The sequence below is a fragment of the Thalassophryne amazonica genome, chromosome 7, assembly GCF_902500255.1.
Source record: "Thalassophryne amazonica chromosome 7, fThaAma1.1, whole genome shotgun sequence".
NCBI classification, from domain to species: Eukaryota; Metazoa; Chordata; class Actinopteri; order Batrachoidiformes; family Batrachoididae; genus Thalassophryne; species Thalassophryne amazonica.
This window is the reverse complement of record NC_047109.1, coordinates 69,042,732-69,063,826: the sequence shown is the minus strand read 5'-3', so window position 1 is coordinate 69,063,826 and position 21,095 is coordinate 69,042,732. Positions and strand designations below refer to the sequence as shown.

Here is a 21,095-nt window from a genome sequence, read left to right as displayed (position 1 = left end):
GTGGCTCTGAGACACATTTATAGACAGTATACCCATTACAAAAAAATAGACTACACCACTGGTCTCCTCAGATCGTTGGGTGCCACTGGAAGTTGTATCAAACAAGCGGTTACTTTGGAAGGCTAAGATGAGGAGTGTCGCTTGCACTGCAAGGAGCATCAGCTTCAATATTTTGGCCATGTTAGGCCATGGGCAGGGCTCTAGCCACAGTGGACAGCGCCGGGCGGCCCGTCCGGTACTGCAAATTTCCACCCGGCTCTTGGGTTCAAATTGGCTGTGCCGCCCAGCACAGAATTTCTGAAAAATGAATTGAAATGCTGCTGAAAATGTATCAATTCAATCGTATTTCAAGCTTATATAGTCATACTTTTGCCATTTTAAACCAATACTTAAAGCAATAAGGAATTTATTTCTTATTTTCTTCATATCAAATCACAAACAGCAGAGATCAGAGAGTCAGCGCATTCTGTGACCACAGAGCTGTGAATGGCAGCAGCTGAAAACAGAGTCTTTGCTCCACTCTGAAATGAATAAAATAAAAAAATCCGCCATGAAAATCCTACATGAATCCAGAGGTCCTTCTGTGTCCATATGTGATGATACATTCATTAATTTACAGTTTATTTTACAGTTGAAAGGCTTCATGTTTCCAAAAATCTCAGTATGAAAAACAGCAGATGGTGTGATCAGGAGGGGGAGAAACACACAGAGACAGAGAGAGAGAGAGAGAAGGAGGAGGGGTGGAGAGGAGGAGGGGCACAGCCTCAGTGAAAGAGGAAAGTGGAAAACTGATTCACAAGTTTTTCATTTAAAAGAGCAGGCTTGACAAATCAGTCCAGGTTCAGCTCTTGCTAAAACAAGGCAATTAAGTGTTATATTGTTTAAAAAGAAAAAGTAATGCAATCCCACACAAAACTGTTGAAAACCTCCCCCCCCCCCCCAAAAAAAAAAAAAACTGTCAGGATGACAGAAAAACTGCCTGCTTCACTAGATTACAAACTACAGTGTCATTTTTGAAGAAGACATAATGCTATGTTATTTATTAACTTAACTTTGACAGAAACATGCAAAAAGAACTCTGATCTTACAAATATTACAACATAAATCAATTATTTTTGTTGTGAAACACCCCCTCCCTCCCCCACCCCACACAACCCTATAAAATATGGTATCATTAGAAAGCTTAGGATGTCTGGATTACAAAACTAACTGGTACAGTAAAACACTGGGCCTTACCGTCACATATGAGTACTTTTATTGACCTACCCTAGCCAAAAGAAAATCTGATTATGTGAAAGAGTTACCAAATCATCATCTTTTAAGCAGATGGGACATAAAAGACACCAAAAGAAAGCCATCTTTATATAGATTCGACTACATTTTGAATTATGTGCACAGCTTTCTTGTTCAGAACAGAGGGTATGCCTTCATACAAACCCGCATGTCGAAGGTTGTAATGACATACTCTTGACCTACTTCATGTGTGGCCTCTTCTGCTACTCACAAGCATTCTTTGACAGTTTTGTATACAGTAATAGTGGTTAATGACAGTGTAGTAACGCAATGTTGTCATATGTCATAGTGAGGCCCAGTATTTTTACTGTTATGAGTTATTTTTGTAATCTAGACATCCTGAGATTTGCAATGATACCAAATTTATAGGGTTGTGGGGGTGGGGTGGGGGTGCATATGGGACTATGCTGGTCCATGCCTATGGTGTTCCATTTCTCTGTGCATGATGCAGTGCTACGTGCCTGGTGTTGATGACCCCAGTGGTTGGAGAAGGGGGATTGAAATTTAAAGATAATACTATGTAACAAATTTTTATTTTTCTTTTGTTCCTGGGTACACAGTGTGTTTTCCTAACCGGTTATGCCTTAAATAAATAGAAAATAGCTGTTATTCCACAAAAACTTTGCTTGTGATCAGGACAATGATATTTTGAAATTTGTCTGTTTTCAAGAATATTCTCAATTCGCCTTCACTACTACTGAGTAGTCTTCTGGAATATTCTTTAACTGCTAGAACTGTGCAGAATTTTCTAAAAGTTTCCAGAATTATCTAGAAATTTCAAGAAACTTTTAGAAATTTCTAGAACATTAAAAAAATAAAATCAAAGTTTGTGCTGAATGCAGTCATTTTTCCATAGACTTTAGACATAAGCAGTTGAAATATAACACTTAGAAGCCAGGAACAAAAATTGTGTTACATAGTGTATTTTAAATTCAAGCAGACTGCTGACAATACATTTTAATATCTATAACAACCTGAGCTTTAAAACAAAAACACATTCCAAACAATAATTTGTCTAAAGCTTTAAAAGCAAAACAAAACAAAAAACTCACATAAGTACGTAAGAGTGTAGAGGGTACCATAGCACACAAGTGAACAGTTTTGACCTTCCTGTTAAGCAATGCTGCAAGCAAAGTGTCTCAGTGTGGACTTTTTCCTGCGACTTCATTACGTCATTTAAACTAGTGAGTTGAACTACTGGTGGTTGGCTCTCACTGCGGTATTGTATCAATTCCGTTCCGGAGCACAGCAGTGTTTTGCTGTATCTGTTAGCTGTTAATCTGCGCAGTTAGATTGATCTAGTTATCTAGATAACGATTTGTTTCCCAGTGTAATCTTTCACGTGCCTTAACTAAAGCACTCCTTCTGCTGAATCACCTAAATTATTTACACATTATTCACTTTGCATGTTTTTTAGGAATCCGCTAGCTTAGCGCAGCTACTAGCTCTTAGCCGATTTAGCATGGCGGCTTCTCCTGTCTCTCCCGCACTTTTCTGCTCTGGGTGTGAAATGTTAGTTATTCCTCGGCCTCCTTTAGCAGTAACGGTACTTGTAATAAGTGTAGCTTATTCATAGCTTTGGAGGCCAGGCTGGGCGAATTGGAGACTCGGCTCCGCACCGTGGAAAATTCTACAGCTAGCCAGGCCCCTGTAGTTGGTGCGGACGAAGGTAGCTTAGCCGCCGTTAGTTCCCCTCGGGCAGATCCCGAGCAGCCGGGAAAGCAGGCCGACTGGGTGACTGTGAGGAGGAAGCGTAGTTCTAAACAGAAGCCCCGTGTACACCGCCAACCCGTTCACATTTCTACCGTTTTTCCCCACTCGACGACACACCCGCCGAGGATCAAACTCTGGTTATTGGCGACTCTGTTTTGAGAAATGTGAAGTTAGCGACACCAGCAACCATAGTCAATTGTCTTCCGGGGGCCAGAGCAGGCGACATTGAAGGGAATTTGAAACTGCTGGCTAAGGCTAAGCGTAAATTTGGCAAGATTGTAATTCACGTCGGCAGTAATGACACCCGGTTACGCCAATCGGATGGTCACTAAAATTAACATTGAACGGTGTGTAACTTTGCCAAAAACAATGTCGGACTCTGTAGTTTTCTCTGGGCCCCTCCTCAATCGGACCGGGAGTGACATGTTTAGCCGCATGTTCTCCTGAATTGCTGGGCTGTTGAGTGGTGTCCAAAAAATGAGGTGGGCTTCATAGATAATTGGCAAGCTTCTGGGGAAAACTGGTCTTGTTAGGAGAGACGGCATCCATCCCACTTTGGATGGAGCAGCTCTCATTTCTAGAAATCTGGCCAATTTCTTAAATTCCTCCAAACCGTGGACTATCCAGGGTTGGGACCAGGAAGCAGAGTTGTAGTCTTACACACCTCTCTGCAGCTTCCTCTCCCCCTGCCATCCCTCATTACCCCATCCCCGTAGAGACGGGTCTGCTCTCAGACACCAATAACCAGCAAAAATCTATTTACGCATAAAAATTCAAAAGAAAAAATAATATAGCACCTTCAACTGCACCACAGACTAAAACAGTTAAATGTGGTCTATTAAACATTAGGTCTCTCTCTTCTAAGTCCCTGTTGGTAAATATTAATAATTGATCAACATATTGATTATTCTGCCCTTACAGAAACCTGGTACAGCAGGATGAATATGTTAGTTTAAATGAGTCAACACCCCCGAGTCACACTAACTGTCAGAATGCTCGTAGCACGGGCCGAGGCGGAGGATTAGCAGCAATCTTCCATTCCAGCTTTATAATTAATCAAAACCCAGACAGAGCTTTAATTCATTTGAAAGCTTGACTTTTAGTCTTGTCCATCCAAATTGGAAGTCCCAAAAACCAGTTTTATTTGTTATTATCTATCGTCCACCTGGTCGTTACTGTGAGTTTCTCTGTAAATTTTCAGACCTTTTGTCTGACTTAGTGCTTAGCTCAGATAAGATAATTATTAACATCCACACAGATCTGAGAATGACAGCCTCAACACTGCATTTAATCTATTATTAGACTCTACTGGCTTGCTCAAAATGTAAATGAGTCCACCCACCACTTTAATCATATCTTAGATCTTGTTCGACTTATGGTAGGGAAATAGAAGACTTAACAGTATTCCCTGAAACTCCCCTCTGTCTGATCATTTCTTAATAACATTACATTTACCTGATGGACTTACCCAGCAGTGGGGAATACGTTCATTACACTAGAAGTCTTTCAGAAAGCGCTGTAACTAGGTTTAAGGATATGATTCCCTTCTTTATGTTCTATAATGCCATATACCACCACAGTGCAGAGTAGCGACCTAAACTCTGTAAGTGAGATAGAGTATCTCGTCCATAGTTTTAATCCTCATTGAGACCAACTTGGATGCTGTAGCTCCTCTGAAAGGAGAGCTTAATCAGAAGTGCCTGACTCCGTGGATAACTCACAAACTCATAGCTTAAAGCAGATAACCGTAAGTTGGAGAGGAAATGGGCGTCTCACAATTAGAAGAGCTTCACTTAGCCTGGAAAAAGAGTCTGTTGCTCTATAAAAAAGCCCTCCGTAAAGCTAAGACATCTTTCTACTCATCACTAATTGAAGAAAATAAGAACAACCCCAGGTTTCTTTTCAGCACTGTAGCCAGGCTGACAAAGAGTCAGAGCTCTATTGAGCTGAGTATTCCATTAACTTTAACTAGTAATGACTTCATGACTTTCTTGCTAACAAAATTTTAACTATTAGAGAAAAAAATTACTCATAACCATCCCAAAGACGTATCGTTATCTTTGGCTGCTTTCAGTGATGCCGGTATTTGGTTAGACTCTTTCTCTCCGATTGTTCTGTCTGAGTTATTTTTATTAGTTACTTCATCCAAACCATCAACATGTCTATTAGACCCCATTCCTATCAGGCTGCTCAAGGAAGCCCTACCATTATTTAATGCTTCGATCTTAAATATGATCAATCTATCTTTGTTAGTTGGCTATGTACCACAGGCTTTTAAGGTGGCAGTAATTAAACCATTACTTAAAAAGCCATCACTTGACCCAGCTATCTTAGCTAATTATAGGCCAATCTCCAACCTTCCTTTTCTCTCAAAAATTCTTGAAAGGGTAGTTGTAAAACTGCTAACTGATCATCTGCAGAGGAATGGTCTATTTGAAGAGTTTCAGTCAGGTTTTAGAATTCATCATAGTACAGAAACAGCATTAGTGAAGGTTACAAATGATCTTCTTATGGCCTCGGACAGTGGACTCATCTCTGTGCTTGTTCTGTTAGACCTCAGTGCTGCTTTTGATACTGTTGACCATAACATTTTATTACAGAGATTAGAGCATGCCATAGGTATTAAAGGCACTGCGCTGCGGTGGTTTGAATCATATTTGTCTAATAGATTACAATTTGTTCATGTAAATGGGGAATCTTCTTCACAGACTAAAGTTAATTATGGAGTTCCACAAGGTTCTGTGCTAGGACCAATTTTATTCACTTTATACATGCTTCCCTTAGGCAGTATTATTAGACGGTATTGCTTAAATTTTCATTGTTACACAGATGATACCCAGCTTTATCTATCCATGAAGCCAGATGACACACACCAATTAGCTAAACTGCAGGATTGTCTTACAGACATAAAGACATGGATGACCTCTAATTTCCTGCTTTTAAACTCAGATAAAACTGAAGTTATTGTACTTGGCCCCACAAATCTTAGAAACATGGTGTCTAACCAGATCCTTACTCTGGATGGCATTACCCTGACCTCTAGTAATACTGTGAGAAACCTTGGAGTCATTTTTGATCAGGATATGTCATTCAATGCGCATATTAAACAAATATGTAGGACTGCTTTTTTGCATTTACGCAATATCTCTAAAATTAGAAAGGTCTTGTCTCAGAGTGATGCTGAAAAACTAATTCATGCATTTATTTCCTCTAGGCTGGACTATTGTAATTCATTATTATCAGGTTGTCCTAAAAGTTCCCTAAAAAGCCTTCAGTTAATTCAAAATGCTGCAGCTAGAGTACTAACGGGGACTAGAAGGAGAGAGCATATCTCACCTATATTGGCCTCTCTTCATTGGCTTCCTGTTAATTCTAGAATGGAATTTAAAATTATTCTTCTTACTTATAAGGTTTTGAATAATCAGGTCCCATCTTATCTTAGGGACCTCGTAGTACCATATCACCCCAATAGAGCGCTTCGCTCTCAGACTGCAGGCTTACTTGTAGTTCCTAGGGTTTGTAAGAGTAGAATGGGAGGCAGAGCCTTCAGCTTTCAGGCTCCTCTCCTGTGGAACCAGCTCCCAATTCAGATCAGGGAGACAGACACCCTCTCTACTTTTAAGATTAGGCTTAAAACTTTCCTTTTTGCTAAAGCTTATAGTTAGGGCTGGATCAGGTGACCCTGAACCATCCCTTAGTTATGCTGCTATAGACGTAGACTGCTGGGGGGTTCCCATGATGCACTGTTTCTTTCTCTTTTTGCTCTGTATGCACCACTCTGCATTTAATCATTAGTGATCGATCTCTGCTCCCCTCCACAGCATGTCTTTTTCCTGGTTCTCTCCCTCAGCCCCAACCAGTCCCAGCAGAAGACTGCCCCTCCCTGAGCCTGGTTCTGCTGGAGGTTTCTTCCTGTTAAAAGGGAGTTTTTCCTTCCCACTGTAGCCAAGTGCTTGCTCACAGGGGGTTGTTTTGACCGTTGGGGTTTTACATAATTATTGTATGGCCTTGCCTTACAATATAAAGCGCCTTGGGGCAACTGTTTGTTGTGATTTGGCGCTATATAAAAAAAAAATTGATTGATTGATTGATAGGCAACAGGTGTTATTCCAACTGTCATACCGCTCAATACACTCCTACCATTTTGTGGTACTTGTGCCTGCTGTATGCACTTTGTGCACACAGATCTGTTTCCTCTCTTACTTGCATTTCATTAATACCACAATGATGCGTGCCTGCCATACCCGTTAACACTCTTATTGGTTGATTTTGTATCAGACTCACAACATGGCTATGATTAACAAGGTGACTCTCTCCAGATTTATTGGTTCCAGCACTCTGGTTTGCATACGTGACACACAACAAAAGCATGAGTGCTACGCATATGTACCATGTATGCAAAAGTCTGGGCACCCATGATAATGTTCATGATTTTCGTTTATAAATCTTTGGTTGTCTGGATCAGAAATTTCAGTTAAATATAACATATAGCAGATAAACACACTGATATTTGAGAAGTGAAATGAAGTTTGTAGTATTTACAGAAAGTGTGCAATAATTATTTAAACAAAATTAGGCAGGTGCATAAATTTTGGCACCCTTGTCATTTTATTAATTTGAATACATGTAGCACTAATTACTGGAACACAAAATTGGTTTGGTAAGCTCAATGTTGTGTGGGCCGCCAGAAGAGGAGGTACTGCTGGCCCACCAGCAGAGGGCGCACTGCCTGAAGTGCGGGCTTCAGGCATGAGAGGGCGCTGCCGCCACGGACACAGCCGGGGGTGGCAGCTGTCACTCATTATCTCATGACAGTTGTCACCCATCTACACTTCATCATACTACTCCATAAAACCAGGACGACATCTCCACCTCGTTGCCGAGATATCATCGACCTGTGAAGGTAATATTCTCAGCCTTTAAACTAACTGTGTCTTAGACTGAACTCGTTTTACAGCTGTTTTCCTGCGGAGTGCCTTATCTGGGAGATTGGCGTAATCAGCGACGGCTTCGCTTCACACCCCAGCCAGATAAGTGTTTGAGACAGGAGCTGCACGAGTGTGTGTGAGAGGTGGAATCTCCACCACTGTTGTTACTGGGTGTGCACACACCCACATCTTATTGTTTCTGCTCCTCGCCAGCAGTACCAGATCCGACATTCGGAGACGGTGGCCACCTGGGGACTCGGGACTTGGAGGCTCCAGTATTTTCCGGGTTCGGTGGCGGAGGAAATCGTGTGGTTCCGGTTCTTCTCAGGACAGACGTCTTCTATCCTCAAGCCTGCCCACACGTCACCTTTGTGGATTGACTGTTTGCAAAATTCTGTATTCCTCTGTATTGTGGTTGTGCTCATTCACAACAGTAAAGTGTTCATATTCTTTCATTGTCCGTTCATTTACGCCCCCTGTTGTGGGTCCGTGTCACTACACTTTCCCAACACTCAATGACCCTTGACCCCCTTACACAGGTGAATCCACTCATGAGAAAGGGTATTTAAGGTGGCCGTTTACAAATGTTTCCCCTCTTTGCATCTCTTCTAATGAGTGGCAACATGGGAGCCTCTAAACAACTCTCAAATGACCTGAAAACAAAGATTGTTCAACATCATGGTTTAGGGGAAGGATACAAATAGCTATCTCAGAGATTTCAGCTGTCAGTTTCCACTGTGAGGAACATAGTGAGGAAATGGAAGACTACAGGCACAGTACTAGTTAAGGCCCGAAGTGGCAAGCTAAGAAATATCTCAGATAAGCTGAAGTGAAGGATGGTTTGAACAGTCATAGTCAACCCACTGATCTGCTCCAAAGACCTACATCATGATCTTGCTGCAGATAGTGTCTGTGTGTATTGTTCAACTATACAGTGCACTTTGTACAAAGAGATGCTGTGTGATGCTGTAATGCAGAGGAAGCCTTTTCTGCATACACCCTACAAACAGAGTTGCTTGATGTATGCTAAAGCACATTTGGACAACCCAGCTTCATTTTGGAATAAGGTGCTGTGGACTGATGAAACTAAAATCGAGTTATTTGGACATAACATGGGGCGGTATGCATGACTGAAAAAGAACACAGCATTCCAAGAAAAATGTTTGTTACCTACAGTAAAATTTGGAGGTGGTTCCATCATGCTGTGGGGCTGTGTGGCCAGTGCAGGTACTGGGAATCTTGTTAAAGTTGAGGGTCACATGGATTCCAGTCAATATCAGCAGATTCTTGACAACAATGTTCATGAATCAGTGACAAAGCTGAAGTTGCGGCGGGGCTAGATCTTTCAACAAGACAACCCTAAACACTGCTCAAAATCTACTAAGGCATTCATGCAGAGGAACAAGTACAATGTTCTGGAATATTTTTTCCTGTTGGGGTGCCCAAATTTATGCACGTACCTAATTTTGTTTAAAGAATTATTGCACAATTTTCAATTTATTTTTCAATTTATTTTCATTTATATAGTGCCAAATCACAACAGAGTTGCCTCAAGGCGCTTTACACAAGTAAGGTCTAACCTTACTAACCCCCAGAGCAACAGTGGTAAGGAAAAACTCCCTCTGAGGAAGAAACCTCAAGCAGACCAGACTCAAAGGGGTGACCTTCTGCTTGGGCTTGGCTGCTCAGCCACACTGCACACCTGTAAATCCTAGAAACTTCATTTCACTTCTCAAATATCACTGTGTTTGGCTGCTATATGATATATTTAACTGAAATTGCTGAACCAAACAACCAATGATTTATAAAGGAAAATCATGGAAATCATCGGGGATGCCGAAACCTTTACATACCACTGTACATAACACCCCTAATGCTCAGTCCCTTTTGCCCTCCAAAAGGGTGACACCAGCACTGAAGTCCATGTAACTACAAAAACATAATCAAGTATAGTGTTTGACCAGAGGTGGAAAATATTGTAAATTTACTGAAAGTACTAAGTCTGAAATTAATTTTGTACAGAGTAAATTTAAGTTATTGCTTCATGCTGCAACACGAGTGCATATCACTCTGAATAAGTACCAATGACTTAAACATAATATACACTTTAAAATCAGAAAAAAAAAATTGACATTTCTCTTTATGACAGTTATAGTCATGTCTACCAGTTAAAACAACAGTGACATGACCATAATAAATGACTAACATAAATAATTAATACATCACTTCTAATTCCTACAACTCTGTCATAAAGGGGGGGGGGGGGTAATTTTATCTGTAGGCTGCCCAGTGTAAACACAAATGTAGTTGTGAAACTGAAACAGCAAAGATGATACTTCAACCAAAAAAAGATGGTGATGTACCAGTGCGATGTTAACAAGAGTTACAGAAAACTTGGGAAAAAAGTGATCTTTTATCATTCTTTTTTATTCTATACATTCTTTCTTGTTCCTTTATCTTCAGGCTTTTGCATCACCGTACCTGCATGTTTCCATCTTCATCATTCATCTGTTATTCGTCGCTTTCATTTTCTCTTCTTCTCTCACCCAACCCTGTTCGCTCTCTCGTTGCTTCCTGTTGCCACAAAATCAAATTATATTTTGGGGTCGTTATCCATGGGCAACCGACTCCCCCCTAATTCCCCTCCGCCCCCGTTTCCCACCTCATCACACACTACTAGCATCGCCTAACCTCTGTGTGCTATCTCTCCCTCATCCTTGTCTCCTGCATATCTACATACCTCCCAGAACCACACACAGCGCGATTGTATAAATTATCACTACCGTAGCGGAGGGAGGAAATTATGGATGTAGAGAATGATGACAGTGGTCGGAGATGAAAGGAAAAGACACTGGGGGACTTTTTCTAGAAAAATAATTATAATTATTAAGCACCAAAAACATTTCTGTTCTTGTCATTTTACCAGAAAAAGTGAGCTGGGGTCACAGTTACAAGCTGGTTGTTTGCCACAAAAAGGCACTTCAGCTGCTCCCTTGTTTTTTCCCCACTCGGGGTCACAACAGCAGATCCAAGGTTGATCTGTATGTTGATTTGGCACAAGTTTTACAGCGGATGCACTTCCTGATACAACTCCCCATTATGTGGAGAAATATGGCAGGGGTTGGGTAGAACCGGAACTTCTGCACGAAACCAAGCACACTAACCACTTGGCCACCGTTTACCAAAGGAAAAAAAAGTTGAAGGTAACTGAGAAAGAACAGAATTGCCAGGTAACCAATAGCAACAAGAAAAATATGACATTCTCATTATGAAGAAACAGAAAGAAAAGAGGTGACTCTTTTCCTTTGTGTGCCTGTTTTGATGAGGTTGTGGTTGTATGGCAGATGAATGAAGAAGCCACTAATGACAACCACAACCTCCTCTCAACATTTCTTGTTGCCAGCCTCACTCATTTACTAGCTTACAGTTTTGCACACAGGTCTGAACAGTTAGAAAAATTAAATAAGACAGTTATTACGATGATTGCGAACATTAAGACAATAATGGGGGAAAGAACAGACATCACAGTTTAAAGGTGCACTTCAAATAAAGTAGACATTTTATTGTTTTATACCCCGAGTCCACATAGCGTCGTTCCTCCCCATTTCAACCTGAATACCAAATTGGGGTGCGTTTTGAAGCATCATAGTCTGACTTCTGTCTTGACCCTTGTAGAGCAGTAGAGGGTCAAGGCAGAAGTCAGACTACCAGAGCAAGAATTTTAGCTGAGGAAGCTTCTCCAATTTGAAGTAAAACGTCCTCGCGTCAAGCAGCCCAGTCCAGTCGAAGATTCAAGCTTCTCTACTATGGAAACCACCTGGACAACCGAGAGCCTTCACAGAAACATTGTAGGGGATCGTAAAGAACAGTGCCTTATGGAATAGGGGTGTTAATATTTACAATAGTTTTGGACACATCTGCTATATTGACTTCTTTTAGTGCGTCTTTTAATTTCATTGCAGGGAAGTGTCAGAATTTCCCCTGTAATTCATAAAGCCTGGTACCAGTGGTGGGCACAGTTCTGATAACCGATAATCCATAATTCATAATAATATTGGATCATCTTTTTAGATAACTTTAAAAACCATTATAGGACTAATTATCTTGCGATAAGTTTTTGTCCGATAATTTTTAGACCGATAACATGGCAAATAAAGCTGAACAGCTACAAACATTTATAAAATTTAAAATCAGTTGAGCACCTACCAGTTAAATGTTTCGTAGCAGATGTGTAGTTCTATCCTCTGCAAAACAGAGGAGAACTGCTTCTAGAAGAAACCACTCTATCCTCTGTAGGCAAAGGAGAACTGGTCACAATAAAAAAAACTCATTTCTTTTAACCCCATACTGATACGCAGGTAATATCACCCAGGTCATCCAGAGGCATACATTTTTAACTTATGGTTCAAATTTTAACCAAACTAATTTCGGACAAATTATTTAAATTAACATCATGTCTGAAGTTTTATAAAGTGAAAATATCAGATATATGTTTTAGTTTTAAAGTAATGTACTAATTTTTAAAGTTTTAGTGTGGACATGCTGTGTCCAGGTGCATTATGGGTATGATAGGGTAATCTCAGTACGTTCACGACATGAGAAATGCATGTCAGACACTCTGATCAGGCTCCACGGACAACAGCATTAAACTCTAGTGCCTAAAACTCTCGTGAATATATTCTCTGTGTTGATAGACGTTGTTACTGTGTTTGCATTTATTAAATTCCACGCATCTTAAATGTAGCAGACATGGATTATGTGGAATTTTGTTTTGGCAAGTTTTTACAGTCTATACTGCCATCTACTGGCCAGTAGTGTTCATGGCAGTATTCAAACTGAAGCTGGGCTAATATTTTTTTCAATCACTTTTTTACAAAAACTCTCGATAGGAGACATCAAAGTTTAAAAAAATAACATTACAAGACAGCTCTGCAGTGTTTGCACATGCACAGTGCAAGAGGTTGGCTGCTTGTTGCTCTTCAGCAGCGGGATACCCTCACGACGGCCGACCTGAATATCAAACAGGTTTGATTTTCATCTGACCATACGATCACCGATCAGGAGGTTGTCCTGAGATGTTAAACGCAGCTCGTTACTTCATGTATACTAAACGATGCAGGACGCGCGATTAACCTGAAACTCAGTGCGATCAAAAAAATTCTCGCACCAATGAAAAATCAGCTGAAAAAGGGCCAAAACTCGTATAGTGTAAACCCATCTTAAGTACTGAATGTCTGGCACCAGTAGATCATGGCAGTGTTCTATTTATTTTTGACACCAGTTATATCAGACGGTTAGCTAATTACAACTTGGCTTTTTTTTTTTTTTTAATGCCTGTTTTTACAAATAAAAAAAATGGAATATTTTACAAAAGCAAATTTATCTGTAAATACCAACACATGACACACGTCATATTAACGTGTTGGTTTACATAATGAATGACCCAACCAAATCAGTGTTAGCGGAGGCACATTTTACCCAGAATCCTTTGCGATCTGTCTGTGATTGTTACAAAACTTCAGAATTAGTGCATTACTCAACATTAAAAGATACATGTTATATTTTAACTTTGTACAAATGACAGAATTGACATTAATGGAGTTATTCTATCAGTATTCATTTTATTTATACACCAAACCATAACTCAGCATTGCTTTATTTTCCAAGACCTCCGCCTGATGGCAGCATTGTGATTGAGTAGAGAGTTGAGCTTTGTGGCTCCTCTCAGCTTGCTTCTGTGCTGGAAGCCATGTAGTAAACAGGAGCTTCCAGCAGGGGGCAAGATGTTCAAAGACAGAAGGGCTGATTCATTGTTTGGGTCTGTTGTCGCTTTTGATGCTACCAGAAGCGATCGTGGTGTCAAAACTCAAAATCAGCTTGTTAGTAGTTGCAAGTGTACCACAGACAATACTGGAATTTATCGGTTATCGGTTATCTGTAACTTCCAATACATTTTTGGGTGGTTTATCGTTTTATCTTTATCAAAGATAACTTTTCAGTTATCTGATTATCTGTTATAGAAGTTATTTTTTTGGTTATCTGTGCCCACTACTGCCTGATACTAAAGCTGGGTTGGGTTGGACCTAAAATCTTCAGAAAGTACTCTTGCAAACTTGAAAAAACAATGAAGCAAGTAGGAATAGCTGGGGAAAGTTCTGTCACTTGTGCAAGCAGTCAGTAAAACCTGAAATGATACAATTACTAGCTTGTTTTCCTTAATACACTTCACAATCAAAGCCTTGTAATGGCAAAGCAGTGGCAGCTATATAGACATTAAGAGCATAGTGTAAGACCTTTACTGTTAAGGCTGATACACCATACATGGGTCCTGACATTTGCAACAAGGTTCAACCTATGTTTTCACAAAGTGAGAAAGTCGAAACTTTTAAGTATGCTTTGTCAAGAGGAAGTCAGAAATTTTTACCTCCCAAGACCAGACATGGGTCAACTTTGAAAAGACAACTCAGTGAAAATTTAATTCAACAATTAGGGGTAGCGCAAGGTAGGGCAACATCATTTGTAAGTTACTATTTTGTTTGTATTTATTATACTTTGTATTTGGTTAAAAAAGATTGTTCCCATCAGAGACTGCTTTCTTTGATACTGCAGTAAACATTCTTCTTCTCCTGCATTGTCATTCATGGCTTTTATTGTGTTTTTCTTAATTTCAAGGGCCAGAAACACCCAGAGACACCGACTCCTCAGAAAGATACCATAAGTTAAGCTGTTTCTTCAAATTTACATGATGAAAAAGCACATTAGCTACATGATCATTGGAAGGAAGTTCGCTTCCTCGTATTTCTGTGCAGATTTTTTCACAGAGGTAGAAACGCCGCTCCTGTGTAGCTTTTGCCATATGTGTACAGAGAGAATAAAGCTGAAAATGTATACAGCTCCTACAGTCTTTTAGCAATGAAGGTTTTATCCAGTACCGTAACTCTTTCAGAGTTATTTTAAAGGGATGATAAATTCTGTTTCATTTTCTTGGAATTGTTTCAGTTTGCTATAGGAACTTGGCAGTTCCATACCATCCAAAATTAAAACAAAGTGTTAATTTCAAGGTAAGGGCTGGTGGGATAACGCTCGTGAAGATGGAGAGTTTAAGGGTAGCTGAGCAACCTGTACTAATTTTCTATGTATATTTATTTTACTAATACTAACTCAATGAAAGTCTGGGTGCAGTTCAAAAGAATTTGACACCTGGCAAAATATCTATTTATCTATTTTCAAGTATCAGACATTTATCAGTTATTCATTATATGTGAAAAATTTCATGATATGTCTAAATCTTTTGCAAATATTTTTCTTGTATTCTCACTTTGTTACAGCAAAAACAGCCACACTGATGAACACAAGCTATCTGTCAGCTCGTTATAATGTTTCTTCTGTTTCCAACAAGATATCACTTTGCATTATCCATAATAAAATCCATCAAATGAGCCAAACCCTTTCCACTCTTGTTCGCTGTTCTTCCTTGTGTTTCTTTGTCTGTCTGAAAAGCGGAGTTTTTGAAATGTTGTCATGTTTCCACCCAGGGCCCACACTCAGAGCGCTGTTTATTTGGTGGAGCTTATGGCAGCGTCTTTGAATCAACACGTAGGAGGGTGACAGGCTGCATGTACTCCAAAATTCATTTGATTTCCTTTCAGAAGCTGCACTGTTCATTAGCTGAAGCAACACAGAGCAAGTGTGTACAAATCACTTATTTCTTCAGCAGCTTAATATTCTGTTCCACTTAAAAAGACAGCAGACTTGCCATAAAAGCGGCTGATGTAGGAACTAAATACGATTTCCCTGTGTAAATTACTATGGATAGTGGCATCAGATTAAGAAAGAACAGTAAAATGTAATGCGAGTGCAGTTTTGCTTCAGTATGATTGACAAAACATCATCACTACAACTGGATGGCTGCAGTGTTTAAGAAACCATTCACTGGTCATTAGCAGCAGCCTGAGCAGAGCCGCTGATTGATTGTTGATTCTGGCAATATCAGCACAGTGTAAACCTTTTGCGACACACGATACAAATGCTGGCTCCATTAATGAGACCCTGCCGAATTAGATAGTGTACCCTTCTCTCTTGTCGATTTGTCTACTGATGAATAAACAAGCACTGACCCCCTGCAGGCGCTGTTGCCTCTGCTTTATGGAAATGAAACCTGCTCAGATTGATTAGGAGAAAACGGAGGATGATTTTCCAAAGCCCACGGCCACATTGCTTTTGCACACTTATTCAGTCTAGCAACCCATATCTCTCCCTCTTGATGTCTTGTTTTTCTCTCTCTCAGTTTTTGAAGGTGGGCACGTCACATCCATTACTCAATCTGCTCAATGGAGTGAAGCCCATTTACCAGTTGACTCATTTTAGATGGATCATTTACCATTTCATCCTCCCTGACAATGCCACTGATGTAACCAGAGGAATTAAGGGAGTTTTTAATTTATTTCCTTTCTTTATTTTTTATTTTATTTTACTAGGAGGGAGGGGTAATCCTACTTTGCTGCTCTTGATTGTAGTATGTATGGTGGGAGGCGTCTCAAGAAACCCCCAGACAGCTAAGAGAATTCATATGAGACTCATAAAACACAATGTTATTCCCCTCTTATGAATCTCCTAAGAGAACAGCTGCTGTTTTATTCATTGAATGAATATGTTTATCTATTCAAACACAAAACTGCACAGAAAAACTGCTTCTCAGAACATTTTCCTCAGGTCTGACCTGACCTTTAAAAAAAAAAAAAAAAATCAGCTACTGTAACTGTACTGAAAGAATTATATTAGAAACAGTGCAAAATGAACACCACCCCTCCCACCACCACCACAAAACAACTGTATAAGTTAAGGTGACAAGTCAAATGCACATTTGTGCATTTTGATAAACCCACACTACTATATAATCCGTATCAATTAACATTTTTGGAAATAACTTGCTGTATAAATGGATTTTTTGTACAATATACATTTCTAAATTTATACCTACCCCATTTATTTCACTTATGGAAATGATCTTGTCAAACATTTTGCGATCTTTAGCTCAAATGTAATAATCAGTGGTCTAACCACTAACTCAAGTGATGAAAATCAGGGGATTATCTTTCATTTTTAGCCACATAATCAGCGCTACCTGTCTGTTGCGTTCATCGGTGATCCTCTGAATCTGAATCTTTTTCCTCCCCATGGTTTTGGTTTTGCAGAGGGAGGGGCAGGGAGCGTGGGAAAGTCAGAGGTCAGAGATGGCTGTTGTGTTTTTCCTCAAGTATCTCTGTCCTCTTCGTACTTGCTGATCCTGCTCCAAATGGCTGGGCGTTGAAACTGTCACCACGTAGAAAAATAAAAAAAACTGAAAATAAAAAGAGGGAGAAGGAAGAAAGGAACAGCGGGGTTGAGTGTGCAGCACCCTCTTCAGATCATGGTCTCATGTGAAGGAGCAGCCTGAACACGCAGGGGACGAACCGTGGTCCTCTGCCCTCTGCTTCACCTCAGCTGGGCAGCTCCTAGAAAACAAAACAGAGGTATTCATCAGTCTGAGAAAGAAACTGTAAAAGCAAGAAGGAGGCTTTGTTCATGTACTGTGACCCACTTTGCCAGAACAGAAACACTGCATCTGTCATGACCCTTCATATTCAACAAGAAAATAAATGATGCAGCGATGGATTTGAAGTGCCATCAAATCAACGGCACACTGGGACAATACAACAAGATGGGGTGGGAGTGTTTGTAGTGCTACGCAGACTAGGAGGCCCTAAGGGGCCTGCGAGGAGGGAGGCTGTGCTGTGTCAGCTTCATTAGAGGCATCACCGCCACATCACTGATCTGCTGGTCGCCCGCGGCAACTGGCTGCCTGGCCAGAGCCGCCTGATAGGCCAAATGTGTTTCGCCATTCAAAGGCAGAGCACTAAGAAGTGGCTGTGAAGTCTGCGGATTGTACAGATTTTCCATTTGTAAACTATCCTCTCGTATGGCAAGTTCTTGACGGCAGGTACTGTAACTCTTTCAGACAGGTTAAATGCATGTCTGCCATTAATCTGACAGGATCAACACGGAACATGACCAATATAATACTGCACTTTCAGTTAAAAATCATTATAGAAACTTTGCCTAATTTATTACCAACCATGAAAAATGTCAGCTAGCTATTTTATGAACACTACCCAACCTAGAACCCGTGGATCCCCACGGGAAATGCTCTAGTTGGTTTATATAAATGTAAGAATTTATTTGAAGAAAACTATGGCTTTCAGACATTCATATTCAAGTCTTTGGTTAAATCCTTACATTTATTTTTTTTTTTCCAGCACTTTAAAACAACAGAGGTACTGGTTCTACAGGCAGCCCATGAACAAGCTAAAGGTGTTCCAATTGGCTCCCACATATGCCAGTTAAAAACAAAAAGTTTTAATTTTTTTTAGATTAACGGAGTAACAAGATGGCACAGTTGTGTTGGCAAGCAGTCCACTCTTTTTGTTCTCAGTTTTGATTGTTACAGATTTTTACAAGAGAAATATGTCAAGGACAATGAAATCCACCTGGATTAAGCTCATTATTGCATTTCTGATAAGCATCACTTCCTAAAAAGCTGCACATTCCGTGTCAATTCATTTAGCTTCAAATTATAGGATGAAATGTGGTGTTTTCAATACACAGTTATTAAATAATGAGGTGGATGCTCATGCTCTCTCTTAGCCTTTGTGAGCAACTGAATGAGTGCCTTGCTCCAGTCATGGTAAAGTTCAATGGCACACTGACGGATTTGTCGTTATGCTGCTGGCTGATCACACATGAAAAGGCTGCTTTATCTGCCCGGGGTGGTCAAGTCTCGACCTTTTACCCTTCACACTGCCGGAGCTCACTTCCCATGTCTGATGTCGTACTCACTGCACTCACATGGAAAGTGGAGGGCCTGGAAAGTGTCTGCTGCCTCACTGGGCAGGCAGAAGTGACAGAGAGGCTCTGGACAATAAAAAGATAAACACAGATAATTACTAATCTACAGCAGACCCAGATAAGGACCCTGGGGAACGCCTTGACCATTAAGACAGTTTACTTGAATTGTAAGTTTGTTGTTCACATTTTATCACACTGATGTATTGTGGGAATATGTGAACAAAAGCAAAAATTACAGTAAAGGAACTGACAACTTTTGAAATAAGAGCAAATATATTTGACATAGTGTTTCTACAACATTTGGGTACCAGTACAAGAATATTAGAGCCACTGACAATGGATTAAAAAATAAATAAATAAATTCTACATGCTTGTGGATTAACTCTGCAGTTTTATGTTGCTACAGTAAAACTCTGCATGGTTTTTATAATAAACACCATATATACTGGATTCTGTATAACAGATTTTCGCTCACATCGGGCTAAAGGTCCTGCTACATCACAATGTAAGCAAGACCCTTCGGCTGCTCCCTTCTCTGCACTCAGGGTCGCAACAGTTCTTGGTCCAGCGAGGCATCGGCATCAATTTGACCAGCTAGGGCCTAGCTTGGGTTTGTGTGTTATACATCAAAGGAGGAAGTGAGGAATCTTGGGGTAATTTTTGATCCTACGTTGTCTTTTGACCTCCACATTAGAGACACCATGAGGACTGTTTTCTTCCATTTGTGAAATATGGTGAGGATTCATCCCATCCTGTCTATGGCTGATGCTGAGACTTTGATACATGCATTTATCTCTGCTAGATTGGATTATTGTAATGCTTTATTTTCTGGGTTGCTGTAGTCCAGTACTAGGGGTCTTCAACTGGTTCAAAATGTTGCTGCCAGACTCTTGACACGAAGCAGAAGGTTTGATCACATTACCCCATTTTGGCATCCCTTCACTGGCTACCCCTCTCTGCGAGGTCGGATTTTAAGGTTTTGCTATTGGCCTATAGAGTTGTTCATGGACTGGCACCGGCCTATCTGGCTGATTTTGTTAAACCTTATGTACTGGCCCCGGCTGTGCGTTCACGGGATGCAGGACTGCTCTGTGTCCCAAAGGTGAGGAAAAGGTCTGCGGGACAGAGAGCCTTTTCATACTGTGCTGCTGTTTTGTGGAATGCTCTCCCAGCCTCAGTAAGAATTTCAGATTCTGTGGAGACTTTTAAGAAAACACTAAAGACACATCTTTTTACCCAGTCTTATGGCTAACATCCTTTTTAATTCTTTTACTCTTTACTGTGTTTTATAGTCAACTCGGAATTGTGTTTTTGATGTTTTAATCTTATTTTACATTGTTTTATTATTTTAGATTGTTTATGAGCTGTTTTTATGTGAGGTGTCTTGAGGCGACGTTGTCGAGATTTGACGCGATATAAATTGAATAAATTAAAATTGATTTGAAATCCGAGGTAGATCCACATGTTGAATTGGCACAAGTTTGATGCCGGATGCCCTTCCTGATGCAACTCCACATTACATGCAGAAATGTGGCATGGGTGGGATTTGAACCGGGAACCTTCGGAACTGAAACCAAGTGCACTAACCACTTGGCCACCACCCCTCCTACCAGATCGTAATGTATTTCCATTAAAAATCCCTCCCATGTACTGGACAGAGCAGCCTGGATATGCCCAACCACAACAGAGGTATGAAATGAAGTTCAGCATAGACAGTCGCTGATTCCAGGAAAGTGGGTACCGCCTGCGCATTAATTTTTTTCAAACAGTGCTCAGACCACTGTTCCTGCAGTAAATTGCAATAGGATGCCCACCAATGTGACGAAGAACTTTAAAAGGGGCACGCACATGTCAACGTCATTGCATGGCCACAGAGTTACGGAGTTGTAGAAGCATAAATCAGGCTGTAGGATTTTAAGTTTCCACTCTACAGTGGACTTAGGAAAAAGAGTGACTCAACCAAATGTTAGCTTTTTAATGCATATGATGCCCATCACTTATTTAAGGCAGGCGTTTATTTTTTCAGATGAAGTTTTTACCTGCCCATCAAATGAAGCAGGCCCCTATTCAAGGTCAGGAGTTTAATCAAGGAAACATGTAAGCCTAACTGGTGCTGGGGATTCCCTGTAGATCGTATGGGGCCTCCTGACTGAAACTAACCCATGACATACATATAACAGATTTTGACCGTTTTAAACATATAGTGGATTTTGATTATAATGGACAAAATTCACTGGTCCACCAGAATCTATTATATGCGAGTTTTACTGTAGAGCA

The 21,095-nt window shown here is 40.4% G+C and overlaps 1 protein-coding gene across 1 annotated transcript in view; it reads right to left on the bottom strand.

The window, feature by feature from the left end:
* The window catches only part of mef2d (myocyte enhancer factor 2d), a 297,569-nt gene that overhangs the window by 150,069 nt on the left and 126,405 nt on the right, over window positions 1-21,095 (bottom strand). The window contains 1 exon segment of the mRNA XM_034174391.1: window positions 17,059-17,428. Within this exon segment, the coding sequence (XP_034030282.1) occupies window positions 17,059-17,112 (54 nt within the window). The 5' untranslated portion in view covers window positions 17,113-17,428.